We start from the raw sequence: 19,330 nt of genomic DNA on the forward strand, positions 1-19,330 counted from the left end.
GGAAAGTGTTTGATTGGTAATTGCTTCATTTTTCAGCAATACAATGATTCCAAAGATGCTGCATGTGCATTAAAAGCATACACAGATAGGAAAAACAAAGTGGAACACTATCAGCCATGGACGGGCCTCCCCAGAGCACGGACTGCAACGTTACTGAAGCAGTGTGAGATCATCTTCACAGAAAAGTACTGCATATGTATACAGAATAGAGGCCAAGTTGTCTTAGAAAATATAACCATGTAAATTTAGTCTGTGTAAGATTTTCAGCATTTTAACCTATTTAGTTAACCAACCACTGAGTGTGTTGCCATGATACTGCATTGTATCTCTTGCCTTCCCTTTATTTCCTCAGTTCAGGGAGGACACTCGTGTCGAGTGACTCTCAGATGCCTCCACCCGAGGTCTGAAGGACAGGCAAACATTATGTAATGTCACTGTACAAACAGCACTCTACTGTAAAAGAGCATTTACCTGCATCACACATACACAGATACGCACGGATTACACAGATTCAGTCAGGCATCTATCCACATGTTCCTTTAAAAACAGTAAATAGGTGAAATGTCACCTAAAACCCTCAAATCTTGCTATACTTAGTTTCAGTAAATTTCCCCTGTAGTGCTCATCACATGAGCCCAAACTTTATATGACTGTGTCCCATTTCTGGCTCTCTCCCCTTATGACTACCCACCATTAAAAAAATACATTAAAAAAAGAAAAAATTTGATAGTCTTATGTTTCAGCTAAAGATATTTTGCAGGTTATAGATATTTAAGAGGATCAGTTCACCTTTGCACGTAGGCCTGCAGCACAGCCTTTGTGGATCAGACCAGATTTAAAGAATCGTGGGCGTTTGTACACGTGTGACACAAACAGACAGATAGACACACAGACAGCCCGTCTGTCTGTTCTCACAGTCCTGCTTTTTCTTTTTTTGGCAGGAGATGTTGGGTCGGTATCAGCTCAGGCAGCAAAACAAGCTCACCATCTATAAACTCTCTGTGATCATAAGATACACTTGGCACATCTCTCTGTGTAACACACACTCTCAGGACATTGTGTATCTGTGCATGCATACTCGGAATATTCTGCATAGCCAGGCTGTGCTAATGTGCAGTTGCATGTCTGTTTGTACATTACATGAGAGAGCCTGCGTGCAGGCATATGCATATGCCTGCATACTGGGGTTTCACTGTGTTAGTGCCCGTTTGTGCCTCATTTGCAAGCACTATCATTGCATCTGAGAGATACAGGGTGTTTGTGTGTGCAGGTAATTGCAAACCCGTACCTTAGCCTGTCAGCTATTAGGAAATGTCTGAGACACAGCCCAGGGTGGGCCTCTGGAGCAAGAATAAACTGCTTCTGTCCAACAACATGCGTACATCACTGTGTGTGCATCTGCTAGCCTAACCAAAGTAGTGCATCGTTTCTGTTTGTGGGTGAGTGATCACACAGGACACATGTGACTGCCTTTTTTTCAGTTGTGTTATAAAAGTTTAGATCTTGTAACAGGGGTAATACGCAGACACACCTAGACAAAGTTTTCACAAGGAAGTGAAAGCAGATATTCACATGTAGAGAAAGGAAGTGCACAGGATGTAAAACATTTAAATTATGTCTCCTACCACTGACTCTTTTCTCAGTTTCACAATTCAAAGAATTATATATGACACCAAAACCTTAAAAAAGGCCAAAGGTCAGCAGTCGTAAACAGAAGCACAGAGAGGAAGAGGTGGAGATAATAAAACAGTGTTTAATATGGAATTAGCTATATATATATATATATATATATATATATATATATATATATATATATATATATATATATATATATATATATATATATATATATTAGGGGTGCAACGATACACAAAATTCACGGTTCGGTTCGGTTCGATACTTTGGTGTCACGGTTCGATATTTTTTCGATACAAAAAAATGTTCATGCCTTTTTAATTTGTCATTTATTAAAATTATAAATATATATTTTAACTCAAAAGTACAGTTTTTAAATTTAACCCTAACCCTTGTGCGCGTTTTTTATTTTGACAGCGAATCCGCACCTGCGGACCACTTATGTGCACCCCTGGTTATTTAGCTCGTCATATTGCAGCCACAGAAATTCTTTTGTCCATGAAACCATAAAGCTGCACTTTCTTTTTGCCTTATAGTCTCATTTGTCATAACTTCTCCGTTTTGTGGTAAGCTTTTCTTTGGCTGTCACTTCTTCACCCCGACCTGTCTTATTTGGCTCAGCAGAACTAAAATATATATACTGCTACTTTTACACACGGACTCACATAAGCTCAGCGATTCTCTGCGCGATCAACCTCTCACATGTTTAAGCTTGCTGCGGGAGATTTCACTTGTCATGTTTGCATAGTAAGCTAACGATTAATAAGACGATGTCAGAGGAATTGGTGCACAAATTATCATCACTCACAGATCAGTGCTGTCATTGCAAAGTGAAAGCAAAAAAACAAGCGCAAATTCAAACGCGATTTCAATATGTCACATATTGACAGTGGCTCACCGATGCCAATGACATAATTACCCAGCTACATTTCTGAAAGAATGCAAAAGCATTGACATATATTTTTCCTACAATAGCCCGACGGGCAGGGTAGAGAGATTTTTGTAGCCCGACTGGAAAGATCGCTAGCTCCGGGACGTCGGGCTAGCGATTTTGCAAGCCCTGTATCTGATTGAGGAATCACTCATCTTTGGAAAAGAGAGTTTATTACAGAGAAATGTCTCTTTCCAAAATAAAAGCTATACTATCTGCTTCTTCTGGGCTATATTCTCAGCAGCATAAGGAGAATCATGTGCTAACAGCTGTCTAAATGACTCGGCTAAAGTTAGTAGCATGCTTGTTGTTTTTGTCTTTGCACTAGGATGATGTCGGCGTAAATGTGCAGTCATATTCGTTGTGTTCCCACTAGTGCTTTCAGGTTAATCTCGTTGAAATGACCTTAACGCCACAACACGGCTAATCTCCGTTAACGAGCTACCGCCGATCGCCCCGTGCATGGGGCTAGACGGCCAACACGTTAACGAGCTAACTGCGCTAACACACTAGTTAATTAAGCATTGCATGGCACATCCAACATACTGTTTTACTTTAGTCCATGACTCGCTTACCTTCAGGGTCATACGTCACATGAAAACCAAAATAATTCCAAACGCCAGATCTGAATGAGGGTGGGGGAGGTCCATCTTGCAAGGAGAGCTTAACTTCTGTCTTGCTAGCTTGCCCTGCGCTCTTCCTCCTGACTATGCTGTCTGTGTTGAGCGCTCAGTGGATCTGCGCTCGACAGTGCAGCCTAGGCGGAGTAGTCGAACGCAGATTCACTGAGCGCTCAACACAGACAGCATCTTCAGAAGGAAAGTTGATAAAATAAATTACAAATGTTGTATTGTTCGATACATATGCGAACCGAACCGAAAGCACTGTATCGAACGGTTCAATATCGATACGAATATCGTTGCACCCCTAATATATATATATTAGGGGTGCAACGATACATATGCGAACCGAACCGAAAGCACTGTATCGAACGGTTCAATATCGATACGAATATCGTTGCACCCCTAATATATATATATTAGGGGTGCAACGATATTCGTATCGATATTGAACCGTTCGATACAGTGCTTTCGGTTCGGTTCGCATATGTATCGAACAATACAACATTTGTAATTTATTTTATCAACTTTCCTTCTGACGATGCTGTCTGTGTTGAGCGCTCAGTGAATCTGCGTTCGACTACTCCGCCTAGGCTGCACTGTCGAGCGCAGATCCACTGAGCGCTCAACACAGACAGCATAGTCAGAAGGAAGAGCGCAGGGCAAGCTAGCAAGACAGAAGTTAAGCTCTCCTTGCAAGATGGACCTCCCCCACCCTCATTCAGATCTGGCGTTTGGAATTATTTTGGTTTTCATGTGACGTATGACCCTGAAGGTAAGCTCATGGACTAAAGTAAAACAGTATGTTGGATGTGCCATGCAATGCTCAATTACATGGGTGGGAGCTAGCGTGTTAGCGCAGTTAGCTCGTTAACGTGTTGGCCGTCTAGCCCCACGCACGGGGCGATCGGCGGTAGCTCGTTAACGGAGATTTGCCGTGTTGTGGCGTTAAGGTTATTTCAACGAGATTAACCTGAAAGCACTAGTGGGAACACAACGAATATGACTGCACATTTACGCCGACATCATCCTAGTGCAAAGACAAAAACAACAAGCATGCTACTAACTTTAGCCGAGTCATTTAGACAGCTGTTAGCACATGATTCTCCTTATGGGGACCTGATATGTTTAATATGCTGCTGAGAATATAGCCCAGAAGAAGCGGATAGTATAGCTTTTATTTTGGAAAGAGACATTTCTCTGTAATAAACTCTCTTTTCCAAAGATGAGTGATTCCTCAATCAGATACAGAGCTCGCAATATCGCTAGCCCGACGTCCTGGGGATAGCGATTTTTTTCAGTCGGGCTACCAAAATCTATCTCTTCCCTGCCCGTAGGGCTATTGTAGGAAGGAAAAATATATGTCAATGCTTTTGCATTCTTTCGGAAATGTAGCTGGGTAATTATGTCATTGGCATCGGTGAGCCACTGTCAATATGTGACATATTGAAATCGCGTTTGAATTTGCGCTTGTTTTTTTGCTTTCACTTTGCAATCGTGCGAACTGTGTATAGAGAGCGACAGTACTGATCTGTGAGTGATGATAATTTGTGCACCAATTCCTCTGACATCGTCTTATTAATCGTTAGCTTACTATGCAAACATGACAAGTGAAATCTCCCGCAGCAATCTTAAACATGTGAGAGGTTGATCGCGCAGAGAATCGCTGAGCTTATGTGAGTGCGTGTGTAAAAGCAGCAGGATTTATATTTTAGTTCTGCTGAGCCAAATAAGACAGGTCAGGGTGAAGAAGTGACAGCCAAAGAAAAGCTTACCACAAAACGGAGAAGTTATGACAAATCAGACTATAAGGCAAAAAGAAAGTGCAGCTTTATGGTTTCATGGACAAAAGAATTTCTGTGGCTGCAATATGACGAGCTAAATAACCAGGGCTGCACATAAGTCCGCAGGTGCGCATTCGCTGTCAAAATAAAAAACACGCACAAGGGTTAGGGTTAAATTTAAAAACTGTACTTTTGAGTTAAAATATATATTTATAATTTTAATAAATGACAAATTAAAAAGGCATGAACATTTTTTTGTATCGAAAAAACATCGAACCGTGACACCAAAGTATCGAACCGAACCGTGAATTTTGTATATCGTTGCACCCCTAATATATATATACACTATTCACAATGATCCGCTGTCCAAATCTGTCACATCAGTCCTGACGAAATCTAATTTCAACATTAGAACATCACCACTAAAATTCAGTTTTAAGTTAAATCAGTCTTCAAAGCAAATGTGCTTTACCACATTATTTTCTCAAAGATAAATCAGCGCAGTGTGATATGAGTTGATTTGTGTGGTTTTCCCCACCCAAAACCTTCCAATTGAATTTAAATCATTTCATAAACAGACGCAACAAGAAATTAGATGATTGTGGTGCATTAAACGCAGCTCTACTAAAAGTCTGAGCTATACGAATCAACACCGATTATTAATTTAATAATTTTGGTACATAAACTAAGTGTTAGGTATGGCTCAGCTGAATAAAAATTGTGTGTTTAGTCATAACTGTTATTAAGTGAATATTAAATACAGCTGGAGACAGTATGAAAATAGTCATTTCTACACCACCTGCCATATCAATGCAATTTATATATATAGTAGAAGCAATAAAAGTTTGATTACCAGGCGATTAAATCGGATGTTATTTCTGCTGAGATGTTTGACTACCTGCTAACCCCACAGCTAACCCAGATGATGCAGACAGCATGCAGCTCTAATATAGTCCAGTCTGAACAATCTTTATAAATCAAGAAGCATTTGAAGCAAGAAGCTGTCTTATTATAACACTCTTTTAAGAAAAGTAATCACCTTACCCTAACTCACTCTAAACATTCAGAATGAGCAGTGTGAAAGGAAGATAGCCTCAAAGATATTTACCATCAGCTGACAGTGACCAGTTTTGGGGGTATTTGCAAAATTTTCTTTAATAAAAGCAACAGTACAACACTATGACAATGCTCCACTACAATTTAAAATCCTGAACACAATTCATTAAAATGTGTGAGCATTATTTGGCTTTTTTATAAAGTAAAATATCAAAATTAAAAGTAACTATTCTACAGTAACTATTCTAATAGTGCACATGCATAACTGTGCTGCATTTTCAAGAGCAGGCGTGAGCCATGTCATGAAGACATTATGCTGAGAAAGAGCTCTAAAGAGGTGGAGAGCGTTGCTGGAGAAGTACAGAGAAGGTCAGGAGGAATGCACTGAGTCTTTGTGCCTTTAGAAAAAGTATATCATAGAGTGGCAAAAGAGGAACTGTGGTACTGCATGAGAAAGTCAGAAGTGGCAGAGAAGTATATGAGGGTGGTGCAGGACGGCAGTGAGACAATGTCGGGAGGCAGTGAGGGTAGAATCAAATCAGGGATTGGCTTCTTGTTTGCTAAAGATGTTTGATAGATATAAAGATGAAATCAGGTATCGGTCTCTATAACTATGATGTTTGCAGATGGCATTCTGATCTGTAGTGAGATCAGGGAGCAAGTGGAAGAGACCCTGAATAGGTGGAGTTATGACCTGGAGAGAAGACGAGTGAAGGTCAGTACAAGCGAGACAGAATAATGTGTGTCAATGAAAGACAGAGGTGTAGCAGTGGAGATACAAGGAGCAAGGCCAACCATCCAACCCAATGGTGCACAAGAGATGCGAAGAAGACAGTGGAGATGGGTGGAGTGTGTGAAGACTAGTGTCATGGGTGATATGTAACAGAAGGATAGCAGCAAGAATAAAAGGCAAGGTTCCCAAGATAGTAGTGGGAACTGCTATGAAGTTTGAAAACAGTGACACTGAGAAAAAGACAGGAGGCAGAGCTGATGTTAAAGATGGCAGAATTTAGCTCTGGACAAGATCAGAAGTGAGTACATCAGAGGGAGACAAATTTAGGGAGGAAAGGCTGAGATGGTTTGGACATATGCACAGGGGGGTTGTGGACAAGGGATGATGAATAGCAGGCAGAAGGAAAAGAAAGTGTTGCATTTTGCTGCTGTAGAACTCTTTTGAAATAATATATTAGATTTGTTCTCTTATGTGCTGATCTGGAAGTGCTCGATAGAGCTTTCACATCAAACCCACCATGGTAAGAGTTGATAGTCGTCCCTCATCTCTTTTCTGTGAAAGAAGGTGAGCGCTAAGCATTATTAAAAGTTACTTCACACAACACAATAACAACAATTACCTGTTGAGATAATAAAAGTTTAAGCGGAAGTTGGCTAAAAATAAGCAAAGGAATAGTTGACCTGGTTTTGCTAGCTGTTAGCATAGTTAGCTAACAGACATGCTTGTATTTATGCAGCTGGAGTTTGTAACTCCAGTCTCCTGCAGCAGGGTTTTATGTGAGCAGGCGCAATCTGTCAAGAGCTGCTCCTAGCATCTTGGAAATAAAACTTCAATGGTCTTTATCTGAATAATTATATTGGCTCGACCAATGCTACAAATACACAAATGACAGGTAGGAACAAAAGAAATTTCATTTTCCCTCTTAGACGTCAGTGTTCCATCAAAATTATTTTAAGTTTTTATTTTAAAAATAAAAATCATTTGAAACTGTTGCTTTACAGATTAACCTTATTTTATGAAATAGAAAGTACTTATATGTTGGTACCATACTGTATATACTATATGCTGTATATAAACAACTAACATGCTGTTTATTCCTCAAAGTAAAGTTAATGAATTGATGACTGGAATTTGGATTTTTTCCAGCAGTGGAAACTTGTCTGGTAGCCAAAATAAGTCTGTTGATGTTTCATTTGTGATGTCATGTACACAGTGCTTGAGACTTGGGTCTGGACTTGGAGGAGCTTGAAGATATAGTCCTCCATACTGGATGTTATACTGGTTGTAAGTAAACATGTACTCCCTGACTGCTTGGCAGTGGCTTGTGGAGGTTGCTAGCTGTCATTGGGTTAAATTTGTTGCACTGTCATGCCTCCAAAATGCCAGAAAAGCATTTTGGGGTTAGTGAGGCAAGCGTGGTGGCCTGTTAGTGACCAAAGAAAGCACAAGGAGGTTTTAGCTAAAGCACCATCTAGAGCAGCAACGTACACCAACCACTTGCCAACCAGTCTGGGAATGCACATTTTCCCCTTGCAACTGGTGACTGTATCACATCCAAGATGGCCGACAACTCTTGAAAAATATGCATATGCTGTCATGAGAGAAACCTCTGTTGGATATCGAGACTCCGACTTGCCTCGTTTTGTGAAATGCAGTTCTAGATAGATGGTGATGACAAAAAGCTTGGTGTAATACTTCACACTGGGACTTAACAAACAGATGGCTACACTCATGTTTTACGTGCCGACTGTGGTGGCTGTGTGCAAAAACATACATAAACATAAGGCACTCCTACCCACACATATAGAGCTCAGTTGCATAGTATCTAAGGTAATCATGACACCAACAGTATCGTTAACATTTTGGACACGCACCAAAAAAAGGATGCCTCCACACGCTAATCTTCCAATACCTAAATTGGAAATGGGTCAAACTTCACAAACACACTTGGACACATCCACAGTTTGTTTTCATGTGTGAGGGTAAAGAAGTGTGTATGAGTGCTTTGAGGCAGCAAAGCTGATTGTATTTCCTCTCCAGCAGCTGATACTGTAGCTGCTGTGACCAGCTGCAGCTGTCACTATGTGTCACATGCACCCACACACACATGCACTCACGCCAAACTCACAGCACACAACCCACCCCACCTGCACGTAACCTTTAACTTGAATGCATACGTGACAGCGGAGTCTTCATGAATAACCTGGATGACTGAATAAGCACAAAAAGCTCCTGTCTCAGGGGTTAGTTTAAAAGGATAAAGGTGCAGCACAGTGAAAATCACATTTCTTCAATGTCATTTTACTGGACAGCCTGAGAGGATTTGGAGGAAGCATTTTCCTTAAATATTCCACAGTTGTGGAAATTTCTTGTATAATATTTTAGACATGCTTGGTCAACAGCATGTAACTGAGTTGTATTTTCCACTGGCTACTTGAAAAGCATCATTGTTTCAGTGAGTGCTAAGGCTAAGACAAAGCTAGGAAGGACCGGATTAGCAGTGTTTTATTTATTTTATCTAAGGAATAAATACAGTGACATTAAAATACACCCAGATTTCCCCGTAACCTGTAACTGAGAAAATAACTGCATGCTAACGGCACATCATCATATATATATATATATATATATATATATATATATATATATATATATATATATATATATATATATTTTTTTTTTTTTTTTCTTTCTTTGTTTCTTTCTTACTTACTGTAGCCTCATGTTTTGGTGCTTTATTGTAGGGTCCATATGTATCAACTGGATAAAATTCATGATCTCCTCTTTCCCATGTCACTGACAAAAAAGTTCCTTTAAAAAACAGAAAATGAGGAGCAATTTTCAGTCAGTACGTTGTTTGTTTTTTTGTTTAAGTTTCTGTATGTGGTTAAAAAGTGCGATTTCAAAAGTACAGAGAAAACTTTTTATAAAATTTTACACTAAAACTCTTTTTTATGGTGTAATGTAAGATTTATCAAGTCCGTTTCAGTAAGTTCAGTTATCATCAAAAGGCACACTTCAGTTATTCTACCTGTTTTATTTCCCATAACTTAATGAACTTGAACCCCAATGCAAAAAACAACACCCACCTGAAAGGTAATCCAAATTTCAACAGTACATTAAGAAGATTCTGTGGATGTTTCGAGCTTTACATTGCAAAAAATACTCATTTTCACATACTGTAAACATACTGTACACTGAGACAGATACATGTAGGTGATATTTACAGTAACTGACATTGTTCAAGAGTATTTAAAAAAAAATCACATATCAAATAATTATTTGTGCACATAAAAGATGAACAAGAGAGATCATTTTCAGTCTGACTTGCTCTGCTTCGTATTTGGACAAATTTATTATCATCACTTTGAATTTAGGAAATGGCGAAAGAAAGACTAATCCAAACAAATTTTTTGTTTCTGCAAAGCTTCTGCTGAGAGCGATGTATAAAGTAAGCACTTAAAATATGTGTAACCTGATTGGTATGTTTTTACAGGGAGTGTAACAGACAATGTTATTGAACCAGATCCAACTACATAAAAAAAGATCTCCCAGCTCTTGTGACAGAGTGCACCGTTCGTACTTATAACAGAGCAAAAGCAGACAGGATAAAAGGAAAGCGTGGGTTCATGGTGTTGTTGGTGGAGGGACAAAGTGGGGGATATAGTTTAAGGGAATACGTGATGAAAGGAAGCCAACACATGGGGAGGACACTCATGACAGTCACAAGTTTGGGTCTCACATGTTTATCTGATACACAGTTATACACCACCAAATAACTACAGACCAATTGTGAGTTTTGTTAGAAGGAATGAAGAAAACAGGCAAACTGCGAGCCTTAAAATATACTCCCCGTTTCAAATAAAACCTTGGGCCACTGGGCAAACATGTAGTTTTTTTTATCTCAGTCCTGTTGGGTTCTGGTTCATGGAGAGTTTATCTTGATATTGTACATAAACTTTGGTTTCTGAGAAAAAAAAGTTTATTTTAACTGCAAATATTATTTAAATTTCACATTTAATCCTTTGTGGAACAATGTAAGAAACCACCGTTTTTGACTTAAAAGGCTCCATTACTGTGGCAGCTTTTCAAGACAGGTAGTCCTCATCTGGTATTTTGATGGTATTTTGCAAGAACACATTATGTTCTGTCAAAACACTTTTACTTATTCTAAAATTCATTTTTACCCTTCAGCTGTATAAACCTGATTGAGTATTATCGTAACCCTGGCAAGTGGGCGGGCAAGGTAGACACTCAAGTTTGTGATGGAGATAACTTGAGAACGAGGCGACGCAGGATATTCAAATTGATAAAAATCTCGAACGAGTCAGAATCTCAGAGACCTTGACCTCAAGGTCAGAAGTTTTCAGGAAATCTTGTGAATGAGATAACAAGGCAATGTAGGATTTTGACATTGATTCTAAAATAAATATTAGCTTTGGGAGGTGTAGAAGTACATCTACTGATGCGAATCTTATTCATCCCACCTGATAACTCAGGGGCTGTTAATGATCAACAGTAGTTGAAAGTCTTTAATGTTCTGACTCTGTCCTCTTTCTGCTCAACATTCTCAAATGTTACTGCACCTACAGAGCATTCAGTGCTCTCCAGTACATTCTAATGCTGCTGTGCTGCACTCTTATTATGAGGACAATGATCTTTTTGACAATGTGCAGTGATTTGAAGCAGCAACCTCGCCGACGGCTCACTCCTCTTCTGTTTTTAAGCAACAGGTAATCTCATGACTTTAGTTGAGGAGCATTTTGGAATGAAGTAGCATGCATGATATTTTAGTACTCTTAAAACATGTTTTATTTGGTACCAATATCATCCCTGTAGTAATTCCAATTTCAGGAAGTTGATAATGTTTGATGTCACTTTGTGAGTTTTTTTCAAGGCGCTGCTTTGCAAACTTTTCCTGTGTTTAAAGCTCGTGAACCAAAAAACTGCCCTTTTTTCGTTAAATAAGCTACAGCATGATGCCTTCATGATCGAGACAAACTTCATACCTGTTTGAAAGGAGACACTGCTGAATATAGTTTGCCCATGTAGCTAGCTGCCTTCTTGATTCACGCCATTATGAGGAAAAATCGGACCCTGGATCATAAATAAAAACGTTGACAACGTGGCCTTATAAAAGACCAAAAGGTTGAGTTACTCAACTCTCAAACACAAACATTATTAACTTCAACAAATCGGTGCTTACTGCACACACAATGGGAATCCTAATGCTCTAATTGGTCAAGCTATTGAACTCAGACTGTCCTTACAGCTCCAGGTGGCAGAACGGTTTGCCTGCCCGTTGGTCAAGGATCCTGGAGCTACATCTAAAACTTGCTCAGAGCAAGAAGATGGAGGAGCCAGATTCAGTGAGCTGCCTTGAATTGAACTCTCCACACTGCCCCTCCATCTAGAATGCTGAATGTCAAGCTCTGTAACATCAGTAAGAGCTGAGTTCCCATTCAGCCTTTGTGGGGGATAACCGCTGTTCTCGCTGCATAGTCCCAATAGTCTCCTTATGCTCCACTGTCTTCCCTTACTCCTCAAATGGAGTATCTCCTGGAAGGCGTGCCTGAAATCGGGGCTGCGACAGTAGATGAGAGGATTGAAGGCTGAGTTGGAATATCCAAGCCAATTGAGGAGTCTAAAGGGTACCTCAATGTTTTTCAGGCTGAGTATGTTTCTGAGGATGTTGAGGATGAAGAATGGTAGCCAACACAGTGTGAAAGTTCCCATGATGATACCCAGAGTTTTTACAGCTTTATGCTCTTTAAGAGAAAACCTAAGACGCTTTGTGGCCGAATGTTTTCCGTCCCCTTTGTCTGTCCTCAATCTGCTCTCTTTCCCCTTTTCTTCTTTACCAGTGTCCATACTTGGGTTCTGCATATTTAGACTATCGTCTCCTGCTTCTTCTCCCACCTCAGTTCCTGTCCTGCTTTGATTTAATGCAGGGCTATCATCAGGATAAGCAAACTGTGAAGCGCAATGCAAGTTATACATATGTCTTTCCCTTCCTCGGATCTTCTCCAGCTGTTTCTGAGCCTCCTGGAACACGCGGGTGTACAGGAAAATCATCACCACCAGTGGCAGGTAGAATGATACAATTGAAGAAGTCACTGCATATGCCGTGTTCGTGTTGAACTCACAGCAGTTTTCATCTTTCAAACATAAGAGAGCTATGTGATCATGTGACACCGACATCTTCAGATGTATGGGTAGGAAGGAGATGAGGGAGGCCACCACCCAAACTGCGAGCACCACTGCAACAGCTCGACCCCTGGTTATCAGCAGGAGACAAAAGAGTGTGCAGAGAAGTGAAGAATGTTGCAAACAGTAGACGTGAGTGACAACACAGAGATATTTTCTTAGTTAAATATTATGTTGGTTGTCCAAAAATGTAAAAGAGCTCTAAAAGCAACATAATAGCCATGACTACATTCTAAATTAACTACAGCTAAGCCCAGGATCTAGCTCAGGCAGGTAACATGAGCTGCACTGCGTCATGCAGAGATAACATGCCTCATTCTTCTCATTCTCCCCATGTCATATGCCAAATACACTCTTTTTCAGTTTGGTGGTCTACTTAAGCTTCCTTTTAAATTTTATATGTAACGTATTTGTGGGTAATTATGAGTTTGGGGTCTGGTTAATTATATTCTGCTAAATATGTCCTTCTGATTCATTCAGATTTAAAATGGCTAATCACTAAGATAATGGCTTTTCTTCTTTACTGTTACCTACATTATACATGTATTAATTTGATGAATTTGAGTCAGATATAATAATGGTAAAAAAAGAAAAAAGAAGTACAGCATCTATAATTTCTAAGGTTTTACATATCAGGATTTATTTTTTTAAACACTGTCTAGTCTTTATCATCATGTCTTATAACGAGGTAACTATAACTTGAGATGAACAACAACACATGACATGTTGCACTGTGTCATTATTTCTGCAATAAAAACAAAGCTAATATGTGGAAGCAGTGTGTAAAAAAAACATGAATTATTCGCTTGCACAACAACCTTGAGCAGCAATGACTTGAAATAGTCTTTCTCTGTGTGTCTTTATCAGTCTCTCACATCATTGTGGGGGAATTATGACTCATTCTTCTTTACAGAGGTGTTTCCGTTCATCAGTGTGAGCAGGTTTTCATTTACTCAAAGCTCTCTTAAGGTCACACAGAATTTCAATCAGCTGGAAGTCTGGACAGTAACTGGATCTGACTGAGTTAGAACATCTTTTCTTTTTGAGTCATTGAAGATTGCCTGCTGTGCTTGTGATCATTGTCGTGTTGCATGATCGAATTTGACCTAAAATACTTTTGGTACACAGAGTTCATGATCGACTCACTGACTCCAAGGCGCAAAAAGTGGGCTTGAGATTTTGCACGAGGTGCTTGTGTTAATATGCTGTGTTTGGCTTTCACCAAATGTGGCGCTGCACAATATAGCCAAAAATCTCCACTTTGGTTTCATGTGTCCAAAGGACTTTGTTCCAGAAGTCTTGTGGTTTGTTCAAAAGCAACTTTGCAAACCGAAGCTGTGCTGCTATGCTCTTTTTCAAGAGAAGAGGCTTTCTCCTGGCAACTCGGCCAAAACAAGCCATGCTTGTTAAGTCTTTTTTTAATTGTACCATCACGAACTTCAACATTTAACATGCTAACTGAGGCCTGCAGAGTCTGAGATGTAGCTCTTGGGTATTTTGCAGTTTCTTTGAGCACTGCACGGTCCAACAGGAGGAATTTGCTGAGAAGTCATTGGAAGATTAGCAGCTGTCTCGAATGTTTTTCACTCGTGAATCCTTTTTCTCAGTTTAGAATGATGGATTTCAAATTGTTTAAAAATGGCCTTATAACCCCGTCCATAAAATCACTGCTGATGTTTTTTCTTCTTCGCATTGTGTTAACACACACCTGAATGTTCCTGACCAGCAAACTGCCAAAACATCTGCTTTTATTGAGGCGATTACACATTTATTGAAGTGCATTTGATTAGCAGCACCTGGCTGCTACCTACCCTGTTAATCCCAACGGAAGCAGTAAGGAAGTATTCAGTTTTTCACACACTGCTTCTGCGATCAGGCATTAATTTTGTATAATAAACAGTCACACAGTGTAATATGTCCAATGTATTGTTGTTCATTGAAAGTTTTATTTAACTAATTTTAAGACCTGCTAACGATTATTTTAATGTTACTATATCCATATTTTACCACGACTGTATTTGAGAATCAGAATATCTTCATTGTCATTGTAACAAATACAATAAAATCAAGTCTCATATTTTCCAGTATGTTGCAACTCTGGTTGTACCGCAACACGTGTCAACAGTGTTTGCCTTTAACAGGAGACAGAAAGCACCTGATGTGACATCACTGGTTGGGTTTAACAAAGTGTGCAACATCTTTGAAAGTTTGAAAATGTAGCGATATTTGCAGTAGCAGCTTGATCTAACCTCATACTACATACTAGTCAAGCTCCATCTCTTTTGTACCTGGTGAGCAGTGTTGGGTAGCGGAGCGGCGAGGTGATGGCAAGGTAGCGGTCCAGTGCGATCACACAAAGCGTTTCGATGCTGGCAGTCACGCACAGCACATCGGTCGCTGTCCAGAAATCACACATGAAATTTCCGAACTGCCAGACTCCCCGCAGGATGGAGATAGAGCCAAAGGGGACCACAACCACACCCATGATGAGGTCAGCAACAGCCAGTGAGGCAATGAAAAGATTGGTGACAGTCTGGAGCCGCTTAAACCGCAGGATGGCGGTAATCACCAACACGTTTCCTGTGTAGAAGAAAGCAAACTGTGTTCGAAACTATGAACTGGATCAATTGTAAAAGCGCATTTCAAATAAAAGCCGTCATCTGATTGAACCGAAAGAGTCACAGCTTACCGAAAACTATAGCCAGGACCAGAATGGCCATAGCAACACCAAGCAGCACGAGTTCTGCATCACTGTACTCTGGTCTAGAAGAATTGAAGACCTGGGTGAAGTTACTGTGCTGTGAATGGTTAGTCTGTGCTAACACAGTACTCACACCTCCCATGATCTACAGTGAAAACACACAAAAACACAGCTTTGGTCACGAAAGATAAAGACACATAAACTGATTGTTTTGCATGCATGATCAATTTAGTAGGGAAGACGTTTAAAAGGTATACAAGAGATTGGACAGCTTGTATTTGTTCCTTGGTATGCCTCTGTGTTTGTCATGCTTTTAGCAGTTTGTGCAGCAGCTTATGGGATTTGTATGTTTTTTTTGGTGTAGCCTCAGTCCACAGGATCAGCATTTGGCTGCAACTAGTCCACACACACTTCCTAGTGGGGTGTTATCTGCTCGGGCTCCGATGCTTTTTGAATAAGATTACATGTGACCCTTTGATCTGTTTGGCCTTCTTTAACAAATAAGGGTATTCCTTTTTTTTTTACACCATTAATGCCATTAAAACAAAAAAGCAAATGCCAGTGCTGGTAAAAGCAAGAGGATGGCTCCTGCAACACATGTAAATGAAGACACTAAATGCCCTTGTTATATAATAGTGCTTACATAAGTAAATGCACAGACAGATGATTGTGCTCCTAAAGTGCCATTAACACACACAGGAGTATATTTAAGCTGTTTGTATTCCAACAGATCATTCTTTCTGCCAGGATGATCAAAGAATGAAAAGATATCAAACTTTGAGCAGTATTTGATGAAAAATAGCTTTCACAGAAGTCTGTGGATGAGAGCTAGCCTGCTTTTTATCTTATCGAAACATACATACTGTGTATATGTGTTCACAGAGGAAGTTATATGTTCCTCTATATTGTCATGATTTAAACATATCCTCCCCAGTGACAACATACGTCCTGTGATATAATGTCATGTATCAGCATCCAACATGTAGATTATTAGTTTTCTTTTTTTTTTTAAACTGATAATGAATACTGCAGTGACAGAAAACAGGAGAAAAGTGAGCAGCAAACTTTTACAGGAAGTAAATGTCCTTGTCCAAACCACTAGGCCATCAGGACTTCCTCTACACACTAATCTTAGTGCCATGGTACAGAGTGTACACTTTCGATTCAGGGTGTTACTAAGCACAAATAACTGATGCTGAGGAAGAGCAAGGCTTGTGAAATACTATATAGGCTCCAGGAGCCCGTATACTGGTGTTTGCAAAGGAGCAGTGCATGGCAGAGCAACAACAGGCAGCTTAAATAAATAATCCCCACATTGCTCTGATGGTGATATAGATATATTCCAGTGATACATTAAAAAATACATAACAGTACAGTTTTGGCATCAGTTGCATTTATTCCTCAATGTTATTTCTAGTCATGTTCCAGCATAAATAGTAATAATAAAAACAAGACTGAATATAAATGCTCTTCCACAGCAGGCATCTAACTGACAGCAGACATATGGCGATCCTTGTTTGCGCTTCTGATGTAGATCCCTGTCGGGGGATGGTCATCCTGTCTGGACAGTCCATGAGTAGTAGACAGATACTAAATGTCTGCTACTTATGGACTATTTGCCCTTCACAGGTGGCATTTGACTTATTTTTGCTTTTCTCCAATATGTGCAATTAAGAGAAGAACACATCTATGTCTTAATGCTAATCGTAAGGCTGTTTGGCCAACTGGATCTTCTGTGTGCATTTGCACTTAGATGCATGTGAATGTTGCCTTTATTCCAATGCAGTCCAAACACTCACAACATATGTTAATTGGCAGCAGTAAAGAGGTGCATTGATTCACGAGTGTTTACCCAGTTCTCCCAGGGTCAATGAGCAAAGTGTTGAATTTTGGGATGCTTTTTAAATGTCGGGCGATTGTTGTTTTTATGACAGTCATCCTGTAAGTGGCATAATCGTCTAAACATGAAAGTTAAACGGTGTCATTACTTTGCAAGTGCGAGGCACCGCACATTAATTTGGAGAGCAGGTATGCTGTCAATCATGCCGTCTGCGTCCACAGCAGCGTGTTTGTGCGAACATTCGTCATTGCTTGGAAAACGTCCCTAAGTCAGCACATTAACATTTTAGTAAATACGAACTAAAAGTGCAGAGAAAATGATGGATCTGCTGGAAAGGTAAGTGCAGACTCCTTTTAAAAATAGCATTTTCCTTAATTGTGCTTTGAAATGAGTTCTGTTAGACAATAATGTGTGTGATTGTGCACTACACACACAAAAATCAGACTTTCATGATTCATTTATGTTTACATGATGTGACAGTCGCTGTTGTTTTTCTCACAACACCAGTCACTTACCCTGTTACTCTTTGCCTTAATGACCCCTGCACTACCCCTGCAGAGGGGATCAGTACTGCAGGAGGTGGTTGCACACATTAATACCAAGTCAAACTTGGAAAACTGACTCCAATCGCCTCCCTAAGCAAAACTGTTTAAACAGCTGAGACCGAATCAATCACAAAAGATTTACTGAGATGTAAAAGTCCCAATATTTAGGCTGAGGGAGCATGGCGATAGTAAGTACACTGAGCACTTAACACACAAAAGCTCTTGCACAAATATAAGCATGAAGCTGCAAGTGTGTGGAAAATACACAGAGAGAGAGAACACCCAGCTTTTGCTGTCATCGGTAAAATAAAGAGATGGCGGTAGAGCAAACTGTGAAAATGACACATGCTTTACTAGGAAAAGATAAACAAGTTTCTGTCCTGATACCATAATAACAGGAAGAAAAGGAAGAAAATCAATGATATCTGTAGCTTTTGTCAGACAATTTAAACGATTATATGATAGGTAATCTTCAAATCTCCTGTGATGTCAGAGTTAGGTGCACATGTTTTAAACAATCTCATCGTCAAATAGTCTTGTAAAACTAGAAAAACTTGAAGATTCTTTATCTGCACTGATCCCTTAGCATTTACTTTAAATCTATATTAATTTCACTGCTTTGATAAGTCCAAATAAATCACAGAGAGTGGTGCTTCCACCCGTGACAAATAGGTTGCCTGCAAGATTGGCACTTTGTAAAACAGACTTTTATTTTCAGGTGTTCTTTAATTGTTACCTCCAGACTTTGTCCTCTTCTTCAGTCCAGTGATTTCATACTCCAGAAGCTTTTAAATCCACCACACAAAGATTCATAATAAAGTGTCTGCCAGCAGCTTCTTCTTCATTTTTTGCTGAGTTGTTAATTTCAGGAGTTAGTGTGCGACTGACATGCACAGACAAACACACACGCGCGTGCTCTGTCTCGCGCCCTGTTTCTGTTCCCACACATGTATAAACACTTTCAGGTCTCAAGCACACTTGCCCCTTTGAAGCAGCTGAGTCTGTCAGCCTTTTTATAAGCAAGCCACGATGACATCACAGCAGGATAGTAGCCTATCAGAGGACAAGGAATGGCTTTTGCTATATATCATATGTCTGCAGTGCACTGACAGCCGGACAGCACCCAGTGCTCTCTGGGAAACCTTAGGGTTTTAACATTTATTTATTCAGGGCAGCTTTTCTGAGCTTCTTTTCAGCACCACCCTCCTCACATTCTCACATAGGAGGTGCCAAACAAAACCACAGACTTCTGTATTTGGCTGCTGTTTAGCTGTACTT

The 19,330-nt window shown here is 39.8% G+C and overlaps 1 protein-coding gene across 2 annotated transcripts; it reads right to left on the reverse strand.

Moving 5' to 3' along the window:
• Nucleotides 1–10,094: 10,094 nt before the first annotated feature.
• On the reverse strand, nucleotides 10,095–19,025 carry adrb2b (adrenoceptor beta 2, surface b). 2 transcript variants are annotated; one of them, XM_085363923.1, is made up of 4 exons: nucleotides 18,789–19,025; nucleotides 15,656–15,729; nucleotides 15,255–15,546; nucleotides 10,095–13,036 (listed from the first exon to the last, which is right to left on the reverse strand). In XM_085363923.1, exons 2-4 carry the CDS (start codon nucleotides 15,684–15,686, stop codon nucleotides 12,001–12,003), a joined length of 1,359 nt encoding a protein of 452 aa, XP_085220049.1. In that variant the 5' UTR covers nucleotides 15,687–15,729; nucleotides 18,789–19,025; the 3' UTR covers nucleotides 10,095–12,000. The 2 variants fall into 2 exon arrangements, with proteins under 2 accessions (XP_085220049.1, XP_085220048.1); XM_085363922.1 differs by having other exon boundaries at nucleotides 15,656–15,812.
• Nucleotides 19,026–19,330: the final 305 nt, after the last annotated feature.

The sequence above is a fragment of the Diplotaxodon limnothrissa genome, linkage group LG10, assembly GCF_057381915.1.
Source record: "Diplotaxodon limnothrissa isolate DT_005_m linkage group LG10, D_limnothrissa_male_GT1.1, whole genome shotgun sequence".
NCBI lineage: Eukaryota > Metazoa > Chordata > Actinopteri > Cichliformes > Cichlidae > Diplotaxodon > Diplotaxodon limnothrissa.

Bases quoted from the DNA above. Each gene is read 5' to 3' on its own strand.
- adrb2b (XM_085363922.1), bottom strand. From the start codon at position 15,809: ATGGGAGGTGTGAGTACTGTGTTAGCACAGACTAACCATTCACAGCAC. The intron at 15,547-15,655 runs GTAAGCTGTGAC...TCTTCTACACAG, and splicing joins GGTCCTGGCTATAGTTTTCG to GAAACGTGTTGGTGATTACC. The intron at 13,037-15,254 runs GTACAAAAGAGA...GCTGATAACCAG, and splicing joins TACCCAACACTGCTCACCAG to GGGTCGAGCTGTTGCAGTGG.